Here is a 26,434-nt window from a genome sequence, read left to right as displayed (position 1 = left end):
ATTAAGTATGTTACGAATAAGTATAAACTGTTTTAAAGTATCGGAGCAGTGCGTGAAAGGCAGCATTGTGCTTGCCTGGCCGCCAAGCCGATGAGTGACTTCACTTGCTGGTCTGGCGTTCGCCTGAGGAGGGGGGGGGGGGAGGGGGGAGGAAATCTAAAAATAAACCAGTGAATTTGTGTGTGTGTCTTTATTACTATGTAGAAGTGAGTGACGCCAGCCCACGTTCTGCAGTGGTGTTGACGGTTCTCTCCCCCTCGCACTTCGTGAACTAGAACTATCTCCACGTGTCTATTTTGACAGGTTTTTAAGATGTAACTGTGACCCAACATGATCGTTTTGAATGAGATTCCTCAGCTTTCAATGCTGCAACAAGTGCCGCACTTCAAAAGCCCAGCTTTATATTTTACGTTCTTCAGCTCCCGCACAAATTTCTCCCTGACTAACGTGCGTGCTAGTTTTTATGAAATTAACTGACAAATACGGGTAGCTTGCTGCCTTTTACGTTCTATTCTGGAAGAATACTGGTTTAAAAAAAATACAACCAGTCGTTCTAACCAGTTACACCATATATTGATCAAAAATTTTTGCAAAAAAAAATTGCAAAATTAAAATAATTGTACACAAAACAATTTTTTTTAAATGCAGTATTCACTAAATAGTGATTGAATGAGTTCCTATTTACACAATTATTTGAACCCTAGTTATTCACATGTTTTCGTTAACGGCAGCCAGGTATGTATATACCAGTCAAACCATGCAAGCTGCAACATGCTGAGCACTGGCCCATCTCCTGTGCAGCTTGTCAGTGAAGCATCGGTCACGGTGCCAGGCCGCACTAGTGATCTGGCTGCAGCCAACAAGGCAGTACCTCTATGATGATGAGCGTGGCCGGCACGCCGACGAACCCGAAGAAGCCGACCGAGCAGACGACGGACGCCAGCACGATCAGGACCCCGCCCAGGCCGAGCGTGATCTTGCTGTCTATCTGCAACCACCAGTCAGAGCCACTGTCTCACACCCAACAGCCAGTCCCACACTCACTGCTGGGACGCAGTGTGCCATGTCCTGCTCCAGAAGCTTTTTGTTTAAAATGTTTGTATAGTTCATAAATAATTATTTTTGTTGTCTTATAAAAGTTTTAATAACTTTTTATTAATCATTTTATAACTTAGTAATTTTATTTGACGTTTATTTTTTTTTTATTCCCACTTCTGGCGTGTTTGGCAAAATAAACACAAATAATATTTTGTTTTCATGTTTAAAATGACAAATATGCCACGTTTATAATTGTTCACGCACGTTTTTTCGTTAATGTTTAGTGAGACAGTAGTAGAAAAAAAACTAAATACTTGGTGCATGTTAAATGACACTTATTGTTAATGTTTTTTTTATTATGAAGTCCCATTAAAACATTAAAAAAAAAGTATATTGCAGAAATTACATCAACAGTGAATGTTGGTGTATGACAAAACTAACGTGGTATGCGACGTCAAATATTCGTAAAGAAACTAATATTTGTTATTTCAAAGTATTAGTACTCCAAGTCGAATAGAATACAAATAGTTTATTAACGGTAATCAAATATTGGCACAGGCCTCGTCATGGCTTCAACCCAACAGCCCGGCATGGCTCGAGTCTGCATTTCAGTGATCTGGAGATGGAGAATCTGTGAATACCCACAGACCACAGAGGAAATGTCGCTCACCAACATGCGGCCACAGGAGCGCAGCTGGCCCAGCGCGATCGCGATGTACGCGAACATGATCATGTAGCTGACGAGGATGGTCATGACGTCGCTCTGCGACTCTCGGTCCAGCTCGTCCTCGATGGAGCGCTCCGTGGAGTAGGCCACCTCCATGAAGGGCGGCTTGCTGCTCGACGACGTCCAGTTCTTCATGAAGTCCAGGAACCTGGCGGTCAGCAACACTGCTCCAGCGATCCAGTCTTACCCTGGTCCCGATCCACCCTCCAACCAGGGAGGGACCCCAGTAGGCACTCCACACGACGTACAGGTCTCTTTGCTGTCTTGCAAACAGTAACACCGTGGACAAGTGATACAACTGACGCAGAATAACCTTCCTTTACGTTAACGAGCCAGTAGAGACAACATCTTAATAATAACACTTCAGGGATGTTAGGGACAGACTCTCTAAAGCTTACAATAAGAAACTGTCCCAGCATCTTCCTGGTGTAATTCCGGGAAACAACGCAAACAGCTACCAGGGTGGCAGGTTACAGAATACTAACTCAGGTCTTCTAGAGCATTGCACCACGTCACTTAATAGAAACATTCCGTGTAGACAACATGAGGTGAAGCCATTAATATAAAAATCTAGAAACATTATAAATTTATGTGAATTTTGCTCAAAAATTTTTAACAGAGCTCAAAATTAGGCCTGTGAGGTTCCCCATATTTTGGTTCCAGTTTCGGTTCATTTAAAATTCCCAACTAGGAACAGACTTTTGAAATCATCAGTTCCGGGTTTTTTTTATACGATTTTCATCTCACATAACTATTCATTTCTCATGAGAAAAACTTAAACAAAAACATTCTTTCAATTACGTATGGGTTGATTCCACATTTCTTTGAATCCAATTCCCACAATTTCCCTTGATTCTAGATTCAATGCCCATCCCTACTTTCAATGATACTAACGTTTCCCGATGTAAGAACTTACGAAAAATGCATGTCATTGAGTATGGTTACAATGAATTGGTAGAGAGGCACTGATTAATGCCATCTTAGATTCAACAATTTTTTGACCACAATTTCATTCTGTTAAAGCGTAGTACATTTAAGTATAATTCCGAAAGTTAAAATTGAGTGGCTGCTACAAGTTTCTTTGTGATCTCTGCTTTATCAAAGAAGAAACTTCAAACACTAACACACAAACTGTTACGGCGAAAAAACAGATAACAATATGGCAGCTTTAAGTTCCTTTCATATTCCTTTCATATATTGGTGGTACTGTTTTTTGCTGTTAGAATATTTAGATTTCTGGCCATCCGTATGTAAAGGCCAATTACAATATAAACATACCATGCAAGCGAAAAATATTGAGTTATAAAAACAAAGGACGTTAACATTGTAGACTAAACAAATCACATTTGAATAGTAAGCAAAATTATAAAAATGAATACCAGAAAATAAGACTATCTTCGCCTACAGGATTTTGATGCCAGGAAAGATTGGTCCACCTATTTCAAGGTTTGATGTTAGTTTCAAAATACTTAAAGTTTTAGGTTAATGTAAAGAGTATATGCCTTTTTCTTGGTTTTTTTTATTGTTTTAATAACAAAATGACCCAGTTTACCTCACTCATACATAGTGTAGCACTGATAAATTTTTTTTTCTCTCAAAGAACTTGAACTGGAACTAAAAACCAACATTCTTAAAGTAAAACCAAACCGGAACTAAGAACCAAAGTTCTTGACGTAAAACTAAACCGGAACTGAACCAACCAATAAAAATCAGAACCACACAGCCCTACATGCTGTTTGCCTATACCCTGAGAAACCTCTGGAGAGAAATTTAGACCAATCACTGGCAAGGTACCCAACAAAACTGGTGCTTGCAGTAGTGCGTTGCGAGTCATTACAACCTGGACCCTACAGAGCGAAGCAAGCCAGCAGTAAGCCCTATCCCCGCACCTGTCCTCCCAGCGAAGGGCCGGGCCCAGCTTGGTCTTGTTGTGGTGGTTGTTGACGAGGAAGGTGAGGATGATGGCGGTGGCCTTCTCGTAGTCCGGGTTGTCCTGGAGCGTCTGCCCCGGCTCCAGGAAGCCGCCCATGGCGATGGCCGGGTCTATGGGCCCGCCGTACTGCGCCAGGCAGTCCGAGTTGTAGCTGTTCCTGCACGCACACAAACCATCCACCTTCACCGACTGCTCCCAGGCAACCAGCACACTCGTTTGGTACGGTAACTTGTCGCCTGACTGTGCCGCTATCATGCCTAGAGGCCGGCAAACTGCTGCACTCCCCCAACTCCGCTCTAACCCTACTGCCTCTCCAAAATTACAGTTCATTTTCACAATTTTACTCGTAGTGAAAAGCAGGTGTCTGAAATAAAACAGCAGTTTGGTCCGGGACAGTTGGCGAGACCCAAACGGCGACAACTCACTGCGAGCACTTCTTGATGTGGTCGAGGTAGTTGATGGTGAAGCCGTACGCGTCCGTGTCCGTCTCGTTGAAGTAGTCCTCGTCGTCCTGGAAGTAGCCCCAGACGCTCTGCACCACGCACTGGCTGAGCTGCGTGGGGCCCGTGAACACGGAGGTCATCGGGGCGAAGCAGATCCTCTCCAGACCCTCGCCGTCGCTCACGCCCAGCTGCCGGGCAGACAACGCACGACACTCCCCCTTAGCACACTCGAGAGATAGGTTCGTAGCAATAACAAGTACTCTTGGTCAGAGTATGGAAGTGTTACTTCTTGAGTGGTGTTCTAATTTTGAAATTCATAGCAAGTTGGTACTCTGTAATTGACAAACTCGGCAAGCTTGCTTTATTAATAGTGGCGAGTTTTTGTAATTTTCTTCGAGTCATGCTTTACCAAGTAAAAATTTTAATTTGTTACTTTTTTGTTTGAATCAAGTTAGATTATTACTTCAGCTTTAAAGTCTAGACAGCAAAAGAAACTGGGGGTAAAATCAACCACTGCTTACGGTCAAGAACAGTCCCAGCATTACTTAAAGAGTGCTTTCGGGAATGTGAGTGCGTCCTATCCCCACCATCTTGCCTCCCAACACAAATCCGAACACGGATACACGAGTTGTTGATTCCACCCCAAATATACAATAAATATAGTGCATTAATAGCCAAGTAAATATAAGTACACACAAAAATGTGTTTTTAGTAAAGTACTTGGTTCTTTTTGTGAGGAATGTTTTTAATGAATGTTGTTACCAAAGCTGTAAAAAAATTATACTGTGATGTCTCAATTACCCAAATTCCGATAATCCAACTCTGCTTTTTCCAAACTGCTCTTAGCCATATAATTTTTTTAATGAATAAAAATGAACATAAAAAAATTGTAACTGAAAAAATGTTAATAAATGTTTTTTAGAAGGTATGGTATTTCCATAGATTATGATGTATGAGCACAGTGAGCATTTTCCTGAAAAATAAGGCCTGTGGGAATATTCAAATTTACAAATACATAGTTCACTAGTATTTCAAATACTAGTTTACTTCAAATACAAACACTTTGAAATAGGAACATTCAAAGTAACTGCTTTTCATTATTTAACAAAAAGATATGTAACTATTGAGTTGTTAACAGATGCACCACCAATGCAACCTTCAACACAATCCAACCCAAAAAAAAAACAGTAAAAACTATTTAAAGCACCAAAAACTAGCAATTATTCAAATTGCTAACATCTGACTTACAGATTCAATCCCTTCCTGCAACCGTTTGACTGCTAACAAGAACTCTTGATTGAACACAGGCCCAAACACGATAGGTCCATTAGAAGTGTTGTGCACAATCTGAAACAAACAGAACCAAACAAGACATTAGCACATGTTACTGCCTACAAGTGCTGGTCAGAGCAACAGGGAAAACGGTCCTGGAGCCAGTGAAAGTTAAGGTGCGATGCAATCGGTTCTGTGTGGGGGTTAGTGAACCTAGCTAAAAAGACTCAGACCTGGCACCGCCTGAAACGGTATCAGTCATTCCAAAACAAACAGAAACTGCCACCCCGTGGGGTATGTAATGCCTCTAGCAGGAGTCACAGGCAAGCAGTCTGAACAAGGTTAGCCTAAAACGTGGAGCCTACGTGGCGTCAGAGGATTAGGGGAGCCGCAGTCATGGGGTGACCGACCAATGAGGACAGACAAAAGTGGGTCACGGGTTCGAATACCCTACGATCAAGTGCAACTAGCAAGCCAGAGGGTCAGCAAGTCAACTAGTTCCAGTTGCAGAGGAACCAGTTTCAGTAGATATTCGCATCATTCACGTGGTGCAAGAGGAACATTCAAGGAGGAACTTCGAGGAGAGAGTCCCGCTCAGTAAACCTTGAAGGGGCGGTCAAGCCAGCCCTGGGATGTCAGCAATGACACACTCGGGGCAAGTGCGAGCTCGCTGAACGAGTCTACACTGAGCGAGTGTTCCCAGACAATGAGGTGAGGCACAGGAGCAGCGAGAGACCCAGAGACCAGCACCCAAGCAAGTAGCTGCTCTCGAGAGAGCTGCTCTGTCAACACAACCTTGCCCGCTCACTGTGAGAGCTGCAAACCAGACGCATATCATAAAGGAGGAGCACGATCAACACGGCAGATCCCCGCATGGCGGCCTCCACAGTGAGCTGTGAGGCACACTAGGACCGGACAGCGAGTGGTAGCCGAGCATACATACGGCTACCAGACTCAACTCACGACCCGCAATTACCGGCAGGGATTAACGTCAGTAATTAATCTGCCAATGACGAATTCAGATGCACATTTCTTAAGGAGACATTAGTTTTAATTTATTAGTCAGAGTATGGAAGTGTTACTTCTTGAATGGTGTTCTAATTTTGAAATTCATAGCGTGTTGGTGCTCTGTAACTGACAGACACAAACTTGGAAAAACTTGCTTTTTTATTAATAGCTGCGAGTTTCGGATGCTGATTTTAAAACTATGCATTATTTTTTTGTGACTACATTTAGGCCTGAGCTTTAATCAAACTGACAGAATTTGAAACAATTTCTTTTTTCTTTAATTTGAGTGATTAATAACCAAGCTACTGTGTCAGGCCTAGTTATTTGTGCCATAGTTATCCAATGAGCTAGTTAAACAGCTTAAGTGAATTGTCATGTAGTACTGAAGTCAACAGAATCAGCCTGTAGCAGTGTTGCCGAGTGAAGGGCCACACGACTCACCGGCGGCAGTCCCACGGCACTGATGATGATCTGCTCCGTGCGGTAGAAGGGCTCGAAGTGGCTGTCGAAGAACTCTCGCTCGACACGGGCCCGCGAGTGCGGGGCAGCCCACAGCTCCACGGGATTGGTGGTCATCTGCATGTACTTGATGCCGTGGCCCAGGGCCGTGATGACGCAGAGCCCCAGGAACAGCACCAGCCACGGGTAGCTCGCGCACTCTGCACACGTCCCAGGTCTGTTTCACTGCATGCTACTCGTTACCACTACAGTCTAAACCATACAAGTGTCACAATGCAGGAAAAATCAGTGACGATTCACCTAATGTCAGCGGAGAGTCTGGCCGGAGCGCCCGCGAACATGACAGAACCATGCACGAGAGTTTTGCATTGTTAATTCACTTAGTTTTAAGTATCACAAAATGGGAGATGTTTTAATTTAATTTTGTCTAACACGAGAAAAAATTTCTTTAAAAATTACTTTTGGAAAAAATGATAAATATGTTTTGACATATTTTTTTCTTTTTCATATAAAATCCCATTGGCCACTGTGGGTTCTTGAAACATCACGTACGTAATGTTTCATTGATAGTTCACAACTCACTTTTGAAGTGAAAATTAAAAAAAGGCAAGTACATATTTCAGAGACTGGTTTTATTTAACACAATTCTAAGTGTAAGCAAAATTTTATTACCAGAGAAAACACAGTTACAGAACAAAGATTAAAAATATAATTCAATATAGATATATGTATTGGCTTATGTACTGCAACCAATATGAAAATTACGCTGGTGATGTGCTCTCGTTAATTCTTACATTACGGTGAATGAAAACACTTTCTGCTGCAATCTAGTTGACTATGCTGTTCCAAGTTGTGGCTTGGATAATACACTGCAACATCTGTAGTTCCCTCTTCCGTTCCCTCCAAAAATACAGACATAAAATTTAAATATACATACAGTACTTGCACACGGCCACATCATTTCTGAGTTACAAATCTTTTAAATATTTTTTTTTATCCGAGCCAAGAGGTCAGGTAACCTGATGCCCAAATATTATCAAGAAGTCTGTGATGCAGTGCAGATCTCCGTGTTATCGGACTGCACCCAGAAGGCAAGGAGGCAGAGGTACTCACTGAGACCCCACCAATAGAACGCCCTCTCCAGACAAGAGCCCGTGTCGGCACCCAGCCGCTCCATCAGCGTCGACTCCCGAGTCTTCCCTCCGGACGGCACGATCATGTCGTCCGTGCTGGTCACACCTGCCGGGCACAAGCGCGTTGTGTCACCCTGCGCGACCCTGCGCCGCAGTGCGTCCTCACCGCAACACCCCACTACCATGCATCTCCGGCAGCGAGCTACACACCACTCCTCAACTAACACAGACAAAATCCACGCACAAATAACTGCAACATGTCATCTCCTATACGCAGTCTACTAGAAATAAAAACCGGATTTTCCCAATGACTGGCATGCTAATCAAACCATTCTGAATCCCGTATACAAAAAGGTTTAAAATTTAAGAACTTTTTCACATTATATACAGCATTAAGTATCTACCTTCATCAAATACTGCAAAAAAAAAAAATTAAGTTACCATTGGATACACAAATATCCAGCAAAACTGTTTTAGCATATAAACCCTTTATTCATATTTAAAGAAAATTTACTTAACATGTTTTTTTCTTACAACCTGAAAAAAAAACCTTGCACAACATTATAAAACAAAACTAATTGCAGATTCTACACATGCGTAAAATATAAATAATATTAAAATTTTACTACATATTAAAAGTAACCATGCATATTTAAAACTATACCAGTATTTTTCACATGTTTAAAGTAGTGGCCATACTTTTCAGAGTTCTCAGAGTGCTAGACAAAAATACAGTGTACATGCTGATTTATCAACTACCCATAAAAAAAAACTACATATTTAATATGATACAAATCTTATTTAAAAGATCTGTGCATAGCATGCTGGAGTCTGTGACAGGGTTGTGACATTGTTCACATACTGATTTGTGTGAGTAGCAGGTGAACTACATACCAATAACAACCAAACGGCTGAAAAACGTAAAATGAGGAAATTGGTTTAAATTGTTATTTCATTAATTCATTCCACGGCATCTTCGCTCATTCACACACTGGAAGGTAACAGCTGGAGCTCTATGGTTAAGGTGCCTTCCCTGGTGCCGAAGTGGGGGGGGGGGGGGGGGGGGGGGGGGGCTATGCTGAGGTGATGGCAGGAGATAGTAGCCTCTGATTGGCCATAGCTCCTTAGGTATTAGGGACCCACAAAGGAAAAAGACCTCAGCCACGCCATCCAATGGTTCCTAAGACTGCCGGAAGATTGCGCGTGAGCGCTAAGACTAATGACCGGCCGGTAGCCGATGGCTCTGGCTACAGTCGCCACCTGGCGGGAAGGGGAAGAACTATCTCGGTCTTAGTACTACAAACCACCGACAGGCCACGCATGAGAGGCGCTAGCAGCGCGCTTGGGGGCGTGGCTTTGTTCCACCAGCGAGGGAACTGGATTTATAGACAGTCAACGGGGCAATGCTCCGGACACCTGGTTCCAGGAAGCACAGTGAAAAACACAGGAGGCAAGGGGTACGGGAGAACTTGGCAAAACTGGCCTATCTGGCATGTCCTGGTAATGGCGAAATGGATCTCCAGGCACGACCAGAGTTGCCTAGTTCAGACGACATCTCAGGAGCTCGTGCTCCAGTAGGGGCTGAAGGGAGCAGCAACTCCGGGAAGGAGTCTCGCCCGGAGTCATAGTGAGGGAGAGGAATTATATCAAAGCCATGATCAGAAGCAAAGAGAAAAGGGATCAGCCTTAATGAATTAAAATGGGACTGCTTGATTAACACGAGGTGCTGTGAAACCAACAGAAACCAGCCCAGCTAAGTTTGAGTTGGAGAGTACAGTAAGGAAAAGAAATTAAAATTAGCTAGATCCATCAGATCATAAAAAAAAAAATTAGGTAACGGTAAATCGTGCCAAGCGGTTACAGTCTTGGTGTCTTCACAAGCATCATCGCGGGAGCAAAAAAAAGACATCAGCTAACTCTCCTGCAGGATGAAGAACGCCTGACCTAACAGAACAGACGATTCATGTCCTACCGCCGAGTGTCTCCGAGCTGTAAGCAAATGCGCATCACTCCAGCCACTGCAAAGCTTCCACAAACACCTCCCTCTAGTAGACATTCCTTACCAAACTCCAATCTAACAAGCAAACAAACAAAATGCCATTGTGCGCAGCTAAAGAAAAATATGATATGAAGAATGAAGATACAACACAACTTTGCTAATCGAAACTGCGGTAAAACTGATAAAAATTACCTCTTCTCCCCATAATCTCCACATATTTTACATCCACAAAATATAGCTTTTAGTAAAGGAATAGTAATTTTTTTTTCTTTTTATATTGTATAAACTTACTTTAAGGCTTATAATATTATGAAACAATTATTCAAACACAACACTGTATGTTAGGACATTTTAACTATGCAAATTTTGTACAGATTAACCACATAAAAGTGAGGCCATGCGATACTGGACAAATCTTGCAAACAAAAAAATAACCAGACCCTGACAGGAATTTTCTCAAAGGGTATCAAGTTTCAAAATATTATATTTAATGTAAAATCTCATGCACACCATACAGTGCATTCATGCCAAACTGAACCTTTTTAAAATCTATATTGGAAAAATGTCACTAACCATTTTTTCAACACAAGACTAACATGCACTAGTGTTTACAGTGATAAATACGAAAATAATTTTTAAAACCATTTGCTTTAAACATTAATAATTAAGCATATTTTCACATTATTACTATGATTGTATAGTTTTTCAGGCTCAAGAGTTTTATTAGCTTGCCCATGGCACCGCCAGACACAGACAGGGCAGTTCTGTGGCCTACCAACCAGAATGCTCCTGTTCCAAGTTTTCTGGAAGGAAAAAAAGGTGGAGGGATTTGGCATTTAAAATCTCATTACAAATGGATGAAAAAGCATGAAAAATGATTTAACATTTTTTACAATCCTCACTCCCCACAAATTATTATTTTTTTTATTTGTTTAAAACCTGCAGCTGTATAAGCGCAATTGCATGCGTCCACCCAGATAACAGCCCCTGCTTGTGGCATCTCACCAGCCTGTTTGCATGTCACCGCACAGCCCAGCACTCATTTACAACCGAGGGGTTTTTACTAGCTCATCTGCGGTGACATTTATTTACATCTATTATACACACATTATTTACAGAAACCAATTTTTTTTATCCATACAAAATATTCAAATTCATTGAAAGAAGCACGCATCACTAAAACTGATTTACACAGTGACAAAAATCAGAAGTTTCCACAATAATGAGAAAATATTTCGGTCTTTGGTAAAATTTTGTTCAGAAAACATGTCCCTAGCAAAATTATTTTAGGAAACTTTATTAACCTGTGTGATTCTCTAGCACTGAGCCCCTGGATGGACTTCACGCTGGCTGCTTGCTGAATGCTGTGTGTAATTAGTTGTTTTAAAATGCTTTTATTTTGGTCAAAATTAAATGTTATATTTGCACTGCTATGTTTGTTTTATTCAGGAGATGTATACCACGCAACAACCCTAGCTATAGCCCTCCCCACTTAGTAACAATTTATTACGTTGTCGAATCGGATCGTATACATTATTTGGCGTGGTTTTTATACATCATGTAATTGAGAGTTTTTTTATTTTTTGAGAGCTACGTATTTAGGCATTTTCAATGTGTTAAATTATCATTATTTACATGAGTTCATGTTTCAAATATTTCTAATTTGTTTACTTCCATTTAGCTAAATAATTTAAAGTTACAGTTACCTATTTTTTACTGGTTGCTTATGTTTTATGTGCATTCATACAATATTCTTTAATAATTTTGTTTTGTTATGGTTTGAAAGCTGTTTGATGCAATAGTTTTCCAGTTATGTAAGCATGAGGAGAAAAAAAACAAAGACAGAAAGATGAGTGAGAAAGATGATGAGGGAGAAAGATGAGTGAGAAAGATGATGAGGGAGAAAGATGAGTGAGAAAGATGATGAGGGAGAAAGATGATGAGTGAGAAAGATGATGAGTGAGAAAGATGATGAGTGAGAAAGATGATGAGTGAGAAAGATGATGAGGGAGAAAGATGAGGGAGAAAGATGAGGGAGAAAGATGATGAGGGAGAAAGATGAGGGAGAAAGATGAGGGAGAAAGATGAGGGAGAAAGATGAGGGAGAAAGATGAGGGAGAAAGATGAGGGAGAAAGATGAGGGAGAAAGATGAGGGAGAAAGATGAGGGAGAAAGATGAGGGAGAAAGATGAGGGAGAAAGATGAGGGAGAAAGATGAGGGAGAAAGATGAGGGAGAAAGATGAGGGAGAAAGATGAGGGAGAAAGATGAGGGAGAAAGATGAGGGAGAAAGATGAGGGAGAAAGATGAGGGAGAAAGATGAGGGAGAAAGATGAGGGAGAAAGATGAGGGAGAAAGATGAGGGAGAAAGATGAGGGAGAAAGATGAGGGAGAAAGATGAGGGAGAAAGATGAGGGAGAAAGATGAGGGAGAAAGATGAGGGAGAAAGATGAGGGAGAAAGATGAGGGAGAAAGATGAGGGAGAAAGATGAGGGAGAAAGATGAGGGAGAAAGATGAGGGAGAAAGATGAGGGAGAAAGATGAGGGAGAAAGATGAGGGAGAAAGATGAGGGAGAAAGATGAGGGAGAAAGATGAGGGAGAAAGATGAGGGAGAAAGATGAGGGAGAAAGATGAGGGAGAAAGATGAGAGAGAAAGATGAGAGAGAAAGGGATAAAGAGAGAAAGGGATAAAGAGAGAAAGGGATAAATAGAGAAAGGGATAAAGAGAGAAAGGGATAAAGAGAGAAAGGGATAAAGAGAGAAAGGGATACAGAGAGAAAGGGATAAAGAGAGAAAGGGATAAAGAGAGAAAGGGATAAAGAGAGAAAGGGATAAAGAGAGAAAGAGAGAAAGGGATAAAGAGAGAAAGGGATAAAGAGAGAAAGGGATAAAGAGAGAAAGGGATAAAGAGAGAAAGGGATAAAGAGAGAAAGGGATAAAGAGAGAAAGGGATAAAGAGAAAGGGAGTAAAAGAGAAAGTGAGAAAGAGAAAGCAAGAAAGAGAAAGTGAGAAAGAGAATGAGAAAAATAGAAGGGCAGAAAGAGAAAAAGGGAGAAAGAAAGGAAAGAAAGAAAGGAAGAAAGGGAGAAAGAAAGGGAGAAAGAGAAAAAGAGAAAGAATTATTTGTGCATAGGAAAGACAATTTGGTTGAAATGCTGTAACCATGCACCAGGATTGGCTTATAATTTTATGTGCATTTTTGTGATTGGTTGTAAATTACAATACATGAGTGCCCTTGGCCTGATTGGAGGAAAAAGAGTGGTCATGGAGTCAAGTCAGCATCCGTACGAGGTACCAAGAGGGCGCGTGCGGGCAGTGGCTCAGTTATGTAGCAAGTTAAAGTAATTTTCGCTGCTGCATCCGGGTGGCACCAATTTATAAACATTTTTGAACCTTTTATTTAGAATGTGTTGATAGCAGTAGTCTGTAACAGCCCACAACAATGACAGTAACTGTCATTTTTTTCTGAGAATGGAGTCCTGCTTGTACTGAGAGAAGCAATTAACTACAGGATTTACCAGCGAGCAGTATGTCATTTTCCATCTTCCAGTACCCAGTATTTAAGTCAGTGCAGATGTTTTGTGCAACCAGTTTGCAGTTTCGACACTGGCTTGTTTTCATGGTCGGCTAAACGCGGCCATAGTGATTTGTGAATTTTTGCAAAGGACCAATAAAAAACTGTTAACAATCAAGAGATGTTATTTCAGTAATTAATCATTGACAGTAAAATTTATTCTTGCAACTTAATTTTTTTTCAGTATTCAATTAAACTTTTCAAGTGTGTATGCGGTGCACTTCAGACCAATGTTGAGCTAGCCAGAGGCCTTGAGTGCAACAACCAATTTAATAATTTATACTTAAATAATAATTCTTAAGTCTCAATAGAAGCCTACATTTTAGTAATACTGAAAAAATTACACACTGTTTATGTTAAGTTTATGTAGCAAAAAAAAATTCATTTATTATGCACTCCAGATTATCACTTTGTTAAGATAACACGTGGCTGATAAAATTATTTGATAAAATCACCCTCGTCCCCCCCTTCCCGATATTGGTTCATATGCATCTGAACAATGTGCCACACACACACAGTAAAAACAAAATTAAAAATTACATAACTGTGTTCTTAAATTATCTACATATAGGTAATTTAGTACCTGCAAGAAATAATTCTGGCTAAAGATTATCAGCAGTCAGAATATGTCTCTAAGTAAAGTATTTTTTCAAACTGATATGCTGTAAATTTGTTTGTTTTAAAAAGATGCAAAGAAAAATACTAAGAGTAGTATTCATAAACCATAATACTTCTGGCAGTAGCAATAGTGTTCTAAATTAACAGTAGAACAGAATACCTAAATACACACAATGTTTCATCAGACCACATGACGAATACTCTGCAGCATAATCGTAGCTTGCGTAAAGGTAGGAGCCAGCAATGAAGACTGGGTTGAAACTATAGACAGACGGCACAATAGCAAGCAAGCTGAGGACCTACGCTCACTAACCAATGGCACTACAACGAAAGCAACTCTAGATGCACTACAAAACATTACTGAACAGGTTTACAGCTGCTACATAAAAACAATCACGTTAAAACACAAAGCAGCGAAAGTCCACTCACATTAAGTCCCAGCTTTTAAACGTCACATTGTCATGATTCGGCAGGATCAGTCCGAATGGAGTCATGCACGCATGCGTCGCAGCCAATGTTACGCGCAGAAGAAGCTGTACAGACACGGTTACAGGGGCGAGATGGGAGACAAGGACGCTACACAGAACGAGAGGGTGCGACACGTACTGGACCTCTTCGACTGCAGGGGGCTGCTCTCCTCGTCCGCTCCCAGCGCGATGCGGGACTGGTTGATCCCGGCGAGACGTTGCCCCACGGCATGCCTAATGTCATCCGCCCCTTCCCCGCGCGCGAAGCTCGCTGCAAACACACACCAGCCATAGGGAGGCATGGCCGATGCCCCCGCCGCGCTGGTCCCTTCTGCCAGGACGGACTGACCGACCGAACGACAAGCCCACATCTCGTGAGACGCCTCGCATCCACCTGTACGCAGGACTACTCTCGAGGCTGCAGTTGTCTACAAGGAAACCTCTGTGTTCACCATTATTTATTAACAGTACCTGCATGGCAGCAAAATATTACAAAGCCATTTCAAACTCAAGGGTAGTACTACAGTTAGCACACACATTTACAGAGAGATTACAAGCCCTTAAAAATGAAAGCTAAAAAAGTTCAGCAAAAACACAAAATACACTACTGGGAAAAATTAATAGACCATATACAGGCAGAGCACGATAATTTCTAAAAAAAATGATCATAACTAAACGGTGCAGCCAATTCACCTGTAACTTCTTTCAATCAGTAGACGATTTTTTGACGAGTTTTTTTTAATATAAATATTCTGGATTTTATTGCTGTTTGCCATTGTTAGCAGCTAGCTTATATAATGGGACTTGCAGCACAAAAAAGTTAGTGCGTGCTTCAGTTAGCGGAAAAGGAGTCTTTTGTTTATTTTCAGTGACGAGGCCATATTCCACACGAATGGCAAAGTGAATACACCCTACGTTTTTTGAGGAACAGAAAATTCTCACGTCACAATCCAGGACGAGAGATATTACCCAAACGTGAACGTTGTACCATGTCGAGGAAGATGATTTACGGGCCTTTCTTTTTCATAGAAAATAGTGTTCCATGTCATTCCTACCTAGACATGCTTACCTCGTGGCTTCTTCCTCAGTTGGGAGAAGAAATAAATGATTGCATCTTTCAACAAGATTATCACCTCACTTTCACTGCAAAGGCCTGGCCACGCAGGCACCAACCATGCAGCGAGAGGCAGATGGCAATCGCGATCACTCAAACTCAACACAACCCAATTTATCCTCAGGGGTTATGTTAAACACGAGCGTTTGTGCTACCGCTTCCACAATCTCTGCTGGAGCGAAGACAGCCAATCACAGTGGCAGTTACGTCCATCAACGTAGACACACTGCACAAGGCAAGGTATGAGTATATCAAGAAGTACAGTATCACCGTTTGCCACTTAACTCTGAGCAAATCTGGTCACCAACATTCGACAAAACTTTCAGAGATTCTATATCAACTGTAAGAAATTTTAAGTGAATTGACTACCGTTTCGTTATGATTTTTCGAACGTTCTCAAATAATTTGTACTCATCCTGTATTATGTACTGATTTATACTATGCTATGGCTAGATTTAAATTCTTGGGATTTTTTTAACCTAATTTACCAGTGATAAAATTAATTTCAATCTTTGTTCAGAAGTATTAACCCTGAAAAAAAATGTTACATTTTGTTTTTCACCATTGCAATATATTTTAAGACAAACTAAAACAGGGAACCAGAGATACCACAACAGAACTAGTGTTTTGCAGTCAGAAGGGAAGCCTGTAATAGAGACATATACAGTGTCAATACAAATAAAGTAATTTTTTTTCTTTAAATATTAAGTTACATTAAAAAATGAATTTAAATAGCAACCTAAAATATTACCGACTGAATATTCTATTAAACACACCGATATGACGTTCCATCTGCAAAAGAGATAGGAATGATTCAAACACCCAGAAATCCTAATACCCTGTTCATGTAAGATAAACTTATCAAAGTTCCTTTTCAGAAGGCAAAATCAAAATGGTTTACCAAGTGGGGCTGAACTAATTTTAAAGCCTAATAACATAAAACACAGCTATTGCTATATGATGAAATTATTAATGTGTGTTTAAAAATACTAAATGCATACTGACACAACTGGTAACAGTTTGGAAAATTAATGAAAATATAATTTTTTTCTCTACATAATTTAACATTAACAAGAACAAGCCAAACCCATTACTAGTATTGCATAAATGTAATTTAAAAATTATTGAAGTGTTTTAGCTAAAAAAAAACCTCATATCAAAAAATATTTTCATCCATTCTTGCATAACCACCTTATACAGAGAGGAGAAAAAACCTTAACCATGCAAAACAGTTATAAAATATAAACATTGAAGACAATCCATTTGACTCCAAACATGAAGAAAAATTAATTCCTTCCAGGTACAACAAATGGAAAAAAAGGGACTTTTACGAATATACGGTATCAGCATTATCTACAGCCATTTCAGAAATAAATTACAACAGAAACATAACATATGTTAGAGTAACTTCAAATTTACAACATATCTCACAGACAGTTGCACAATTTTCAAATGAAATTGTTAGCAATCTAGATTAGTACACACACCAACCTATTAGTCAAGTCAACCGTTAAAGCAGAAGAGCATGCAAGTGTGGGGCTACTGTGTATCATACGTGGAAACTACAGAACGTAGATCCTGCTGTCTAGTAATTTGCCTCGAAACAGCAAAATATTTAAAAATATTGAGAAATCACATTTTCCCCAAAACACTAGTAAATAGGGAGGTTCCATATGCTGTAATCTTGAATCTTAAACATTCAAGACTGAAGATTTCAACAAAAAAAATCAATTTTACTCACTTATTTCTTGCACACTTTTGCTTGTAATCCATCAACAAGTGACATTTGCTTAAACCAAACAGATGAACATTCAAACATTCCTTGGATTCCTTAGTCTCTTTTAAGGTTCTAATTTCTTTCATTGAAAAATAAAAAATGTGTCAATGTTTTACAAGTCACACAAGGTTACTGGGAAATGCTTTTGTGAAATTTCGTACAAACTTCCCATGCATTCATTTGCCTGAAACACACTGCTACTTCAAGATCCACACAATGAATGAACTGAACAACCAACTGAATACAAGACAACACCCTGAACTCAACACTCACAACTGTAGGTGTGACACCTCTTTCAGCAACGCTCGTGAAAGTCCACTACTTCCGAGAATGGGGAGTGTAAGTTCCCGGATTGTTCACCAACTCATTGTGCTGACCAGAATATAACAAATTTAAATGATGTTACTGGAAGATGAGGCAGAGGAATTCCTTATAATGATGACAAACAAAAGCAATTATTAAAATCATGCTTGGTAATGAGTATGGACTGATGTTCAGTAAATCTACAGTCTAAATTATCAAATGTTGAAAACAAAAATAAAAAAACCTATTTTTTTTTTTACACGCCGCACATTCAAACAAAAGGTAAATACTACTAGAGTAAGGGATTCAAATTTCTGCAAATCTTTAAAAAATTTGGTATGCTTTTTGGATGAATTTTATTTCATTAGTTTGCATTATATATAAAATCTCAACTTCTATAATCTAGAAAAACATTACATATTTTGTTACTTTCAGAAGATTTAATATAATTCTTGTGTCAACTCCAATCCAAATCACCATACAACTATTCTCATAATCTGATAACCAGTACTAAGAATCTTATTTGTTGGAATCATTACTTAAAAAATAATAATAATGATAATACTGCAAACTTTTAGGTCAGTATTAAGAAAATGCAGATCAAGTATTTAAATAAGTATGCAAGGATCACTTTTCTATAAATATGTAGCTGAAGATAATATTCCTCTATAAACTGCAATTTAATTGAGAAGAAACTGGACTCCATTAACAACATTGTTGATAACATTACTCAGAACAATAAACAATGAATTTTTTCACAGCTGCAAGCGATGGCATAGCATTTTCCTATTGGACCTTACTTGTATGTCTCGTCGAAACAAGGCGAGCCACCTTACACAACCACGATTAAGAGGGAATACATCACTCAAGAGCCATTGCTACGGAACCTTCCCAGCATTTGGACGGAGAACCATGGTGCATAATTAAGTACTTGATAAACACAGTACAAACCATTGTAGCTATTTTAGAAAACTACATTTTTGGAAAGCTATGGGACTACATTATCTGTCTGAATATTTTATAAACTATTATAACATTGTCAATTGCAATTATGTATAACTAAGGTGGACCACATTAAATAAAAAGAGGCTTCCGAGATGGGTAGGAAAAGCTGATTTACAGAAATAATCTAAAATAGAATTAATATTTTGGCTTTTAGTTTGATCTACCATTAATTTAAAAATCTAAACAGGGTGACTTTTTAAACTTATTGAAAACTGTTTCACTGCAGGCAAGTGGTCTTGCACATTGGAAAGAGAAAAAAAAATGATTTGTTTCATTAGTAAAAAAAACCACGTGTAATTGTAGGTATGTTTACTTCCAACATGATGCAGAGAGCAGTATTTCAGCACGTACAACCCGACGGTGGCTTCCCACCGAACCATCTTGCTTAATGTCAAGGAAAACAGTTTCATACTCTAACACATCTCGAACAGCAGAACAATTTTAAAAACTGAAATGCTCTGGCACTGTAAAAAAAAATGCATGAAAAATATATGGAAACAACTTGCAAGAAACAATTAAAAAATATTGCATTTGTAATGTACAGCTGGTGCACTGCTAGAAGTTTTAAAACTCTTAAGAACTCTTGAATAGAGAAATACCTCACACGCTCCTTGTGGTTCCAGATAACCAAATATTTTAGGAACTACGCTGCACTCAACTTGCAAGTTGTTTTTTGCTCAGTTGTATCAATAGAAAGCAACATGCACATAGAATGAAGAGTTTTTTCTGGACCAACCTGTTTATTTGTGCTGCTATTGCTAATAAGAAATTCCACAGTAAACTAATCACATATGGATCATACTCACACAATTTATCCTTAAAGCGAAGTGGCCAAATCAGAATGTGCGTGACACTGCTTACCTGACCTGGAGTTTCCATTTCATCCATCTTCCAAGCATGGAAATTAATTTATTTTAATTCTTGAATACTTTCATTTTTTTTTCCCTTGACCATTTTGGTTAACCTCAGGTTCGCTAAGTCCAGTGCAGTTAAGCCGGGTATTACTGTACTAGGATGACCAAAGGCACAACATATTTCGAAGCTGCCTTTGAACTGGTGACATGTCGGTACTAATTTTTCTTCTCGTTCTAATTCTTAAATATCTTATCTCAGTTATAAGTCAACCTCCACACAACTTTCAGTCACACGAAAGATACACTATGTCCGAATAAAGGGAAAGTTTATTTGTTCAATGATTAATCAGTGCCCCACTTCACCATAATCCAACCACGAAAGTCACCTAGCCCCTCAGTAGCACAGGCGCTTCACGTGTCTAGATGGCCGGAGCAGCAACATTTAGTGATAATACATAACAGTTTAGGCCAGGTCAATATTTAATTTTGGCACACCAATGAAAACCTGCTTGAGAAAAATTAAAATAATTGTTTACAAAATATTTAGTAAATAAAAAATGAACAAATATTATTATGGCTGTAGCAACACACCAAAGCATTTGCATGTTATATATTATAATGGAAGAGTCATGTAAACCTCAAATTACCAGAGGTCTGTTAACAGAGAATACACACAATTTGTTGGCTGAGTATAAGTGATGCAGGATTGCAAAAGTGGTAGCAAATAACTGCAATTCATGAATATTTTAGAAACTATAAATCATGGGATTTTTTTTATATATACAAAGTTTTAAAAGTATTCTGAACCTGTGTTATTTTACCACAGGTCTCCTTTTAGTTGAAATGACTGCACCTGTCTCCAAGTGAACAGAGGAACAGGAAGTGAGCTTGCACAAAGTGAAAAAAAAAAAAAAAAAAGGGGGGGGGGGTGAGAAGGAAGGAATGGATTACTGCAACTGTTAATGGCAATTTTCAAAGATTATCCAAACTTTTCTTTCACTTGCCACACAAGTTTGCAGACCTAATGGGAAGTTGGGACGTGTGCACGTGTTGCCCACAATATTGTACTGCGGGTCTGGTGTACCGAGGGTTTACTGTGTATTTTCTCCCTGAAAAGGCTTGGCTGGTTGGCTGTCTGTGGTACAGTGCTTGGAGACGTGGACCGACACATTGAACGGTGCTCGGAACTGCGACGGACGGTTACCTATGGCGTTGCGGCTGGCCTTGGGGCAGAAGCAGACGGCCAGCAGGAAGCCCGCGGAGCCGCACAGGAACACCACCACCATGACGACGCTCACCCCGTCCACGCCCAGCAGGAGGAAGGGCTGGGCGGGCGGGGGGAGGGGCGGGGGCACGGGGCAGCTCGCCTGGCAGTCCACGCAGCTGCACGCCGGCTTGTCCGCCTGCCGACACGCACGCACTCGCTCTCGCCTGCAGTCTCCACATCACTTCGCAAACATAACCAGGCAACTATGAGAAAGATAAGTTAACTGTTCTCTTCATGAAAACCAAAATTTTTTTAAAGTTGTTTTAAACCTTATTAGTCAAATTTACAAATAACCTTAGTGCTTCTTACAGCACGATTTGGTCACTGAAACGCAAACAACCGAACCCACGCAAGAACTGAGGTTTTCCCCGGCATACAAATTGCGAGCAAGCCGGTGACCACAAGAAACTGCAAAAAACCGACAAATGACCATGAGAAATATCTACATGTCTCGCATACACAAGGCTCATAATTTATTCCTGGTCTGACAAAGTAATAACAATATCGAACATTGAAACACAAGAGTGTGTCCAAGTTTAGACTTCAAGCAGCACCATTCCGAGAACTCACGCTGATTGCCTGGCTGCACGGCGTCACCGGGGGATCCATCGGCGTGAACTTCCCCGTCGACGAGTTCAGGGGGATGTAGCTTATTTGGAACGGTGCGAAAGGGTTGTTTTCCTTGTCCCCCATGAAGGTAAACCACCTGCAGAGGGGGTAGAACTTCTCTTAAAACACATTCTTTCACAAGTTGGCACACCATGTTAAGACAAGACAGAACACACAAAACTAATTACCCACAGTATTTACTAAGATGTCAACTTCTAATTATTTTCAGAGTTTTCGATTTAGTTTTACCAACAGCAATTTCCAGTTCCTGCCAAAACTAATTACTTGAACATAAAACAAACGGGCACTCAACAACAGTCATCCCTGAAATGTTTTAATTTTGAAGTTAAAACTACTTTGCTGAGGGCTACAATTCATGGATTCTGAAAATTTAGATCGCATGACGGGAATAGTTAGGTACGTGGTCGGGGAACCGGGAGAGAAGGGGAATAGTTACATATGTGGTGGGGGAACTGGTAGAAGAGACTGCAGGGTGTGCCACTGTGCAGCTGTTGTGTGGCATATTCTCAATCTTGTTTATCTTCTTTAATATCTTTTGTATTGGCATACTGGTCTTCACATTTTAAATTTTGGTTTAATGTATTTATTGGAATTTGCATGGCTTAAATTGTTATGTTTTAACCTTGTATTTTATATCAGTGTGATGACACTATACTTTTATAGTAACTTCACTGCAACATCAGTGTAGCTAATTTTGTTATTAACATATTATCTTCAAATGATTTTAATCCAACCTCAAGAATTCTATGGACAAAGAACTTTACAAAATGTGTAATTGTTAAGAAAACATCTAGATTATTTTTTTAGTGTTCATTTAAGAATTGTTTCTTTACTCTTAAGTGCAGAAGCACCTTGCGCTGTAGGTACAGACTTTCTTAAGCTATTATCTATGTCCTTCTTGGTTTAATGGCAAGGTCAGAATGACATTGTGTCCTCGCCATGATGTAGCTTCTCAACTTGGGTTCTCCGTCTTTAATTTCAGCATTATTATGCTATAAAAATTGTTTGCCATCACAAGTGCAGTCCCCATTACCGGCCACACTACGTGAATAACTGTCAGCTGTCCGGAGCACAAGGAGTGCCGCGAGTGACCGCACAGTTTCAGGAGAGCTTTCGTCTCTAATATCTTTGTATTTTTGGCAAGTGAAATTCACTTCAGCAAAACACAACAAAAGAAACTTTCGTCATGTGAAATAAATTTTACGTTGTTTATCTGCAACCTCGAAATTACTTACCTACGTTAATTCAATTAATAAAAAAGTTTTACATTTACATATAACTTCATGGGGCCCAAATAATCATAAACAAGATAAGTTTTAAATGTTTTCCTAAAATGGTAAACTTATAGAAAAGAATTTATAACACCCTGTAACAAAGATACTACTGTTGAAATATTGTTGAATGCTATCATGATTTTATATATATATATATTATATATTATATATATATTATATATATATATTATATATATATATATTATATATTATATATATATTATATATATATATTATATATATATATTATATATATATATTATATATATATCTATATATTATATATATATATTATATATATATATTATATATATATCTATATATTATATATATATATTATATATATATATTATATATATATCTATATATTATATATATATATTATATATATATTATATATATATATATAATATATTATATATATATATATTATACATATTATATATATTATATAAAAATATATTAATAAAGCTTTCAAGGGTTTAAAGAATTTACTTTTTTTTTAATGTGCATGACTAGTCAGCCTTGTGCGTCTACAAATAATCCTTTCACCAAAACTAACATTCCAGTGAGCTTCACTCCCTGGTGACATTCCCTACTAGCCTTGCTTCTGGAAAATTCTCAATCAGTAAGATAAGTGGTAGAAGTAGAGGTAGAAATGATGCAGCACACTTACGCACTTTCACACAATAGAATAATTTAGTGCTCACTTGCATTTTTTTTTTATTTGCGACCTCAAAGAAAATGTTTCCTATACCTAACAATATAATAAGCAAAAATTTTCACTTCTGTCAAGTGTGGACTCCATGCACACATTTTTTTTAATAACCAAATTTAAGGGGAAAACAGTCAGAACTTTATACAACTACACAATGAAATGATGAATCAATAATATTAGAGAACTAAATATCTAAAAATAAATTATATTAAGCTCACAAATAAAACTTCAATAAATTCATTGAATCATATGAATAATGACAAAAAATAAATGGGTCAAATTAAAGTGAATAACGGTTCAGTCCAAAACAGCTTAAATTAATAACTACACGACAGCTGTTCAACAACATAATTGGCAAGTGACTGCTAATCCACTTAAAAGCTACTGCAGCCAAAATAAATACCTGTTGAAGTTTCCTGAGGTGCAAATAATTAGTACATACTTGTTGACGAGCTAACTAAAACTTTCATAACTACCTAACAGTAGTGTTGCAAGTCTGACCAAACACACCCACATCATTCTCGGATTATAACATGAACATAAAAATCAATGCAACGAATTCAACTAAACCTAAAAAAAAATCCTTTACAGAACCTGATGACACACATTGACATACAAAAGTTAATTTTAAAAAATTAAATCTAAAAATCACCTTGAATGTCTTAATGGAGGAAAAAACAAGAGTGGAAAATGTTTTGCTAAGTTCGAGATACATTTTAAGAATTCATTTCCTAGTTTTTCAACGGGGGGGAAACTGGGGGGGAAACGGGGGGGAAACTGGGGGGAAACTGGGGGGAAACTGGGGGGGAAACGGGGGGGAAACGGGGGGGGGGAAACTGGGGGGAACTCACTTCAAGGGGGAGCAGCGACTGGCACCCCAGTCCCCGCACATCAGGTCCAGGGCGAGCTGACCCGTCGAGGGCACAGACACCTGCTTGCAGGAGTTGTACGCTCCCTCAAGGTACGTCTCCGTCAGGAACACTTCTATCCCGGTGATGAACTCCTTGCCTGCAACGCAGTCACCGGATTGTCAAAGCTTGCTGTGCCTTCTGATGGAGACTCCTACTTTGTATCCACACAAATATGCAATCTCCACGTCCCAACACACTAAAACAGAATTTGAGAAAAATTCTTTCACAGCCTGGCGATAGCAGTTTAAAGCATGAAATTTTCCCCACAAATTACTCCCACTTGGAAATATCCATGTCTTTTCCAGGATTTTCACTAAATTCCTTGACTTTCCCCAGACTTCCCAGAATGGGACACACTGGTAGATCCTTGTTATAGACCGTGATGGAGTGGACTCAGGGTAGAGGTCTAACTCATTACACATGCAGATGTAGGGAGGGTGTATACAGTAGTGCCAATGCCTGGTGGAGGAAAAGGAAAGCTAGAGAACACCCACTCGCAAGTTTCCAACACAGTCTAGAATCATCCTCAAACTGAATTGATGGGAAAAGCATTTACAGAATACTTTACCATCATGCCACCAAATAAAAAGTAGTAAAAACAGCACAGTATGCAACAAGAATAATAGTAGTGACGCCAGAATTACAACAGCCTGTCGCCTGCATCCATCACCACGTGACCTGCAGCCAATCAGAGGGCTCAAAAAATTTCATCTGTGTCGAAATAATTTAGGGAAGATAATTCTTTTAACAGACTGGCAGACATACTGTATCTATAATTTGTTTGCACCAGTCAATTTTCACCAGAATGCAGATCTCTGGGGTTTTTTTTTTGTTTGTTTGTTTGTCAAGATGCTTTGTGTGATAAACGTGGTTGTTAAAACTAATGTTCAAACAATTCAATTGTTAGCTCAGAATTTTTCAGATGATATGCTAATACAATACATGCAGGAACAGGACAAACAGCAAACACATGGGTTGTTGGCAACACTAGCATGGGAACATATCCCGACGCACGGATGAAGTCCTGGCTTGGCGGTGTTGGACGGACGTAGAGGCAGGAGGCAGGAGCGGACTCACCGTCGCTGGAGCGCTCCACCTCGGTGACGTTGACGAAGGAGGACTGGTCGGGAGCGCAGGTGAAGGCGCAGATGTGGCTGACCAGGTTGCGCAGACAGGACGGGCAGCGCTGGAGGAAGTTGGCCGCCAGCAGGATGCTCTGGTCCAGCCTCTGGAGCTGGACCGTGTCGCAGCACGTCTGCACCTCCGCCCCGCCTGTGCACGCAGCTCATCCCATCACCTGCATTCTCCAGTCTTAGATAGATAACTATAACTATAACTATAAATAAAAATCATGTATTAACAAAGATATTTTTCATACACATCCGGATTTGTTTATTTTATCTCTTCCTGTAGAGAATGATTGTTTTATTAATCAATTGTTTATTGTGTCTGTCTATATTGTATATTTTGTCCTTTGCATTTTGTTTTTTGTTTGTATCTTTTATTGTGATATGTTTTTTTTTTTTCATTGTTTTCGTTTCTTTTTTATATACATACCCGTGCACACCCTAGAACCCTTCTTATGAGGTGTTGGGTGAGCATGTCACAACTGTAATAAATAAATAATAAATACTTGCATCACAGTGCAAAGTTTTACAACTGTACAATACCTGCACGACAGCTCTGCTCATAAGTGAAGCTTTGCGATAATACAATCAAGAACGGTTCAATGAAATTATCAACTTTGTGATTACGTTATACTGGTTTCTCCATTGTCTAATATTTATTTGCTGCTGCACTTGCATGAAATATACTTCCACGATGAACATCAATAAACATTTCTATATTGAAGGGTATGTTTATTTTGCATGTTCTATTTAAATTTTTCAATATTAAAAATGTATGATCT

General features: G+C 39.3%; 1 protein-coding gene across 4 annotated transcripts in view; it reads right to left on the bottom strand.

Annotated features, from left to right (window-relative positions):
* The window catches only part of LOC134543322 (NPC intracellular cholesterol transporter 1), a 59,357-nt gene that overhangs the window by 16,463 nt on the left and 16,460 nt on the right, over positions 1 to 26,434 (bottom strand). For 2 of the 4 annotated variants that reach the window (XM_063388265.1, XM_063388266.1), the window contains exons 3-14: positions 25,603 to 25,797; positions 24,466 to 24,622; positions 21,563 to 21,698; positions 20,930 to 21,128; positions 14,812 to 14,943; positions 7,994 to 8,119; positions 6,863 to 7,080; positions 5,390 to 5,488; positions 4,124 to 4,329; positions 3,655 to 3,855; positions 1,709 to 1,913; positions 872 to 988 (exon numbers count right to left, since the gene is read on the bottom strand). In XM_063388265.1, the coding sequence (XP_063244335.1) occupies positions 872 to 988; positions 1,709 to 1,913; positions 3,655 to 3,855; positions 4,124 to 4,329; positions 5,390 to 5,488; positions 6,863 to 7,080; positions 7,994 to 8,119; positions 14,812 to 14,943; positions 20,930 to 21,128; positions 21,563 to 21,698; positions 24,466 to 24,622; positions 25,603 to 25,797 (1,991 nt within the window). The remainder of the gene's footprint in view (positions 1 to 871; positions 989 to 1,708; positions 1,914 to 3,654; positions 3,856 to 4,123; positions 4,330 to 5,389; positions 5,489 to 6,862; positions 7,081 to 7,993; positions 8,120 to 14,811; positions 14,944 to 20,929; positions 21,129 to 21,562; positions 21,699 to 24,465; positions 24,623 to 25,602; positions 25,798 to 26,434) is intronic. The other 2 variants (XM_063388267.1, XM_063388268.1) reach the window with 1 other exon arrangement.

This window comes from Bacillus rossius (genome assembly GCF_032445375.1).
Source record: "Bacillus rossius redtenbacheri isolate Brsri chromosome 9 unlocalized genomic scaffold, Brsri_v3 Brsri_v3_scf9_2, whole genome shotgun sequence".
Classification (NCBI taxonomy): Eukaryota; Metazoa; Arthropoda; class Insecta; order Phasmatodea; family Bacillidae; genus Bacillus; species Bacillus rossius.
The sequence above is the reverse complement of the archived record's forward strand: the minus strand, read 5'-3'. Positions and strand labels throughout refer to the sequence as shown.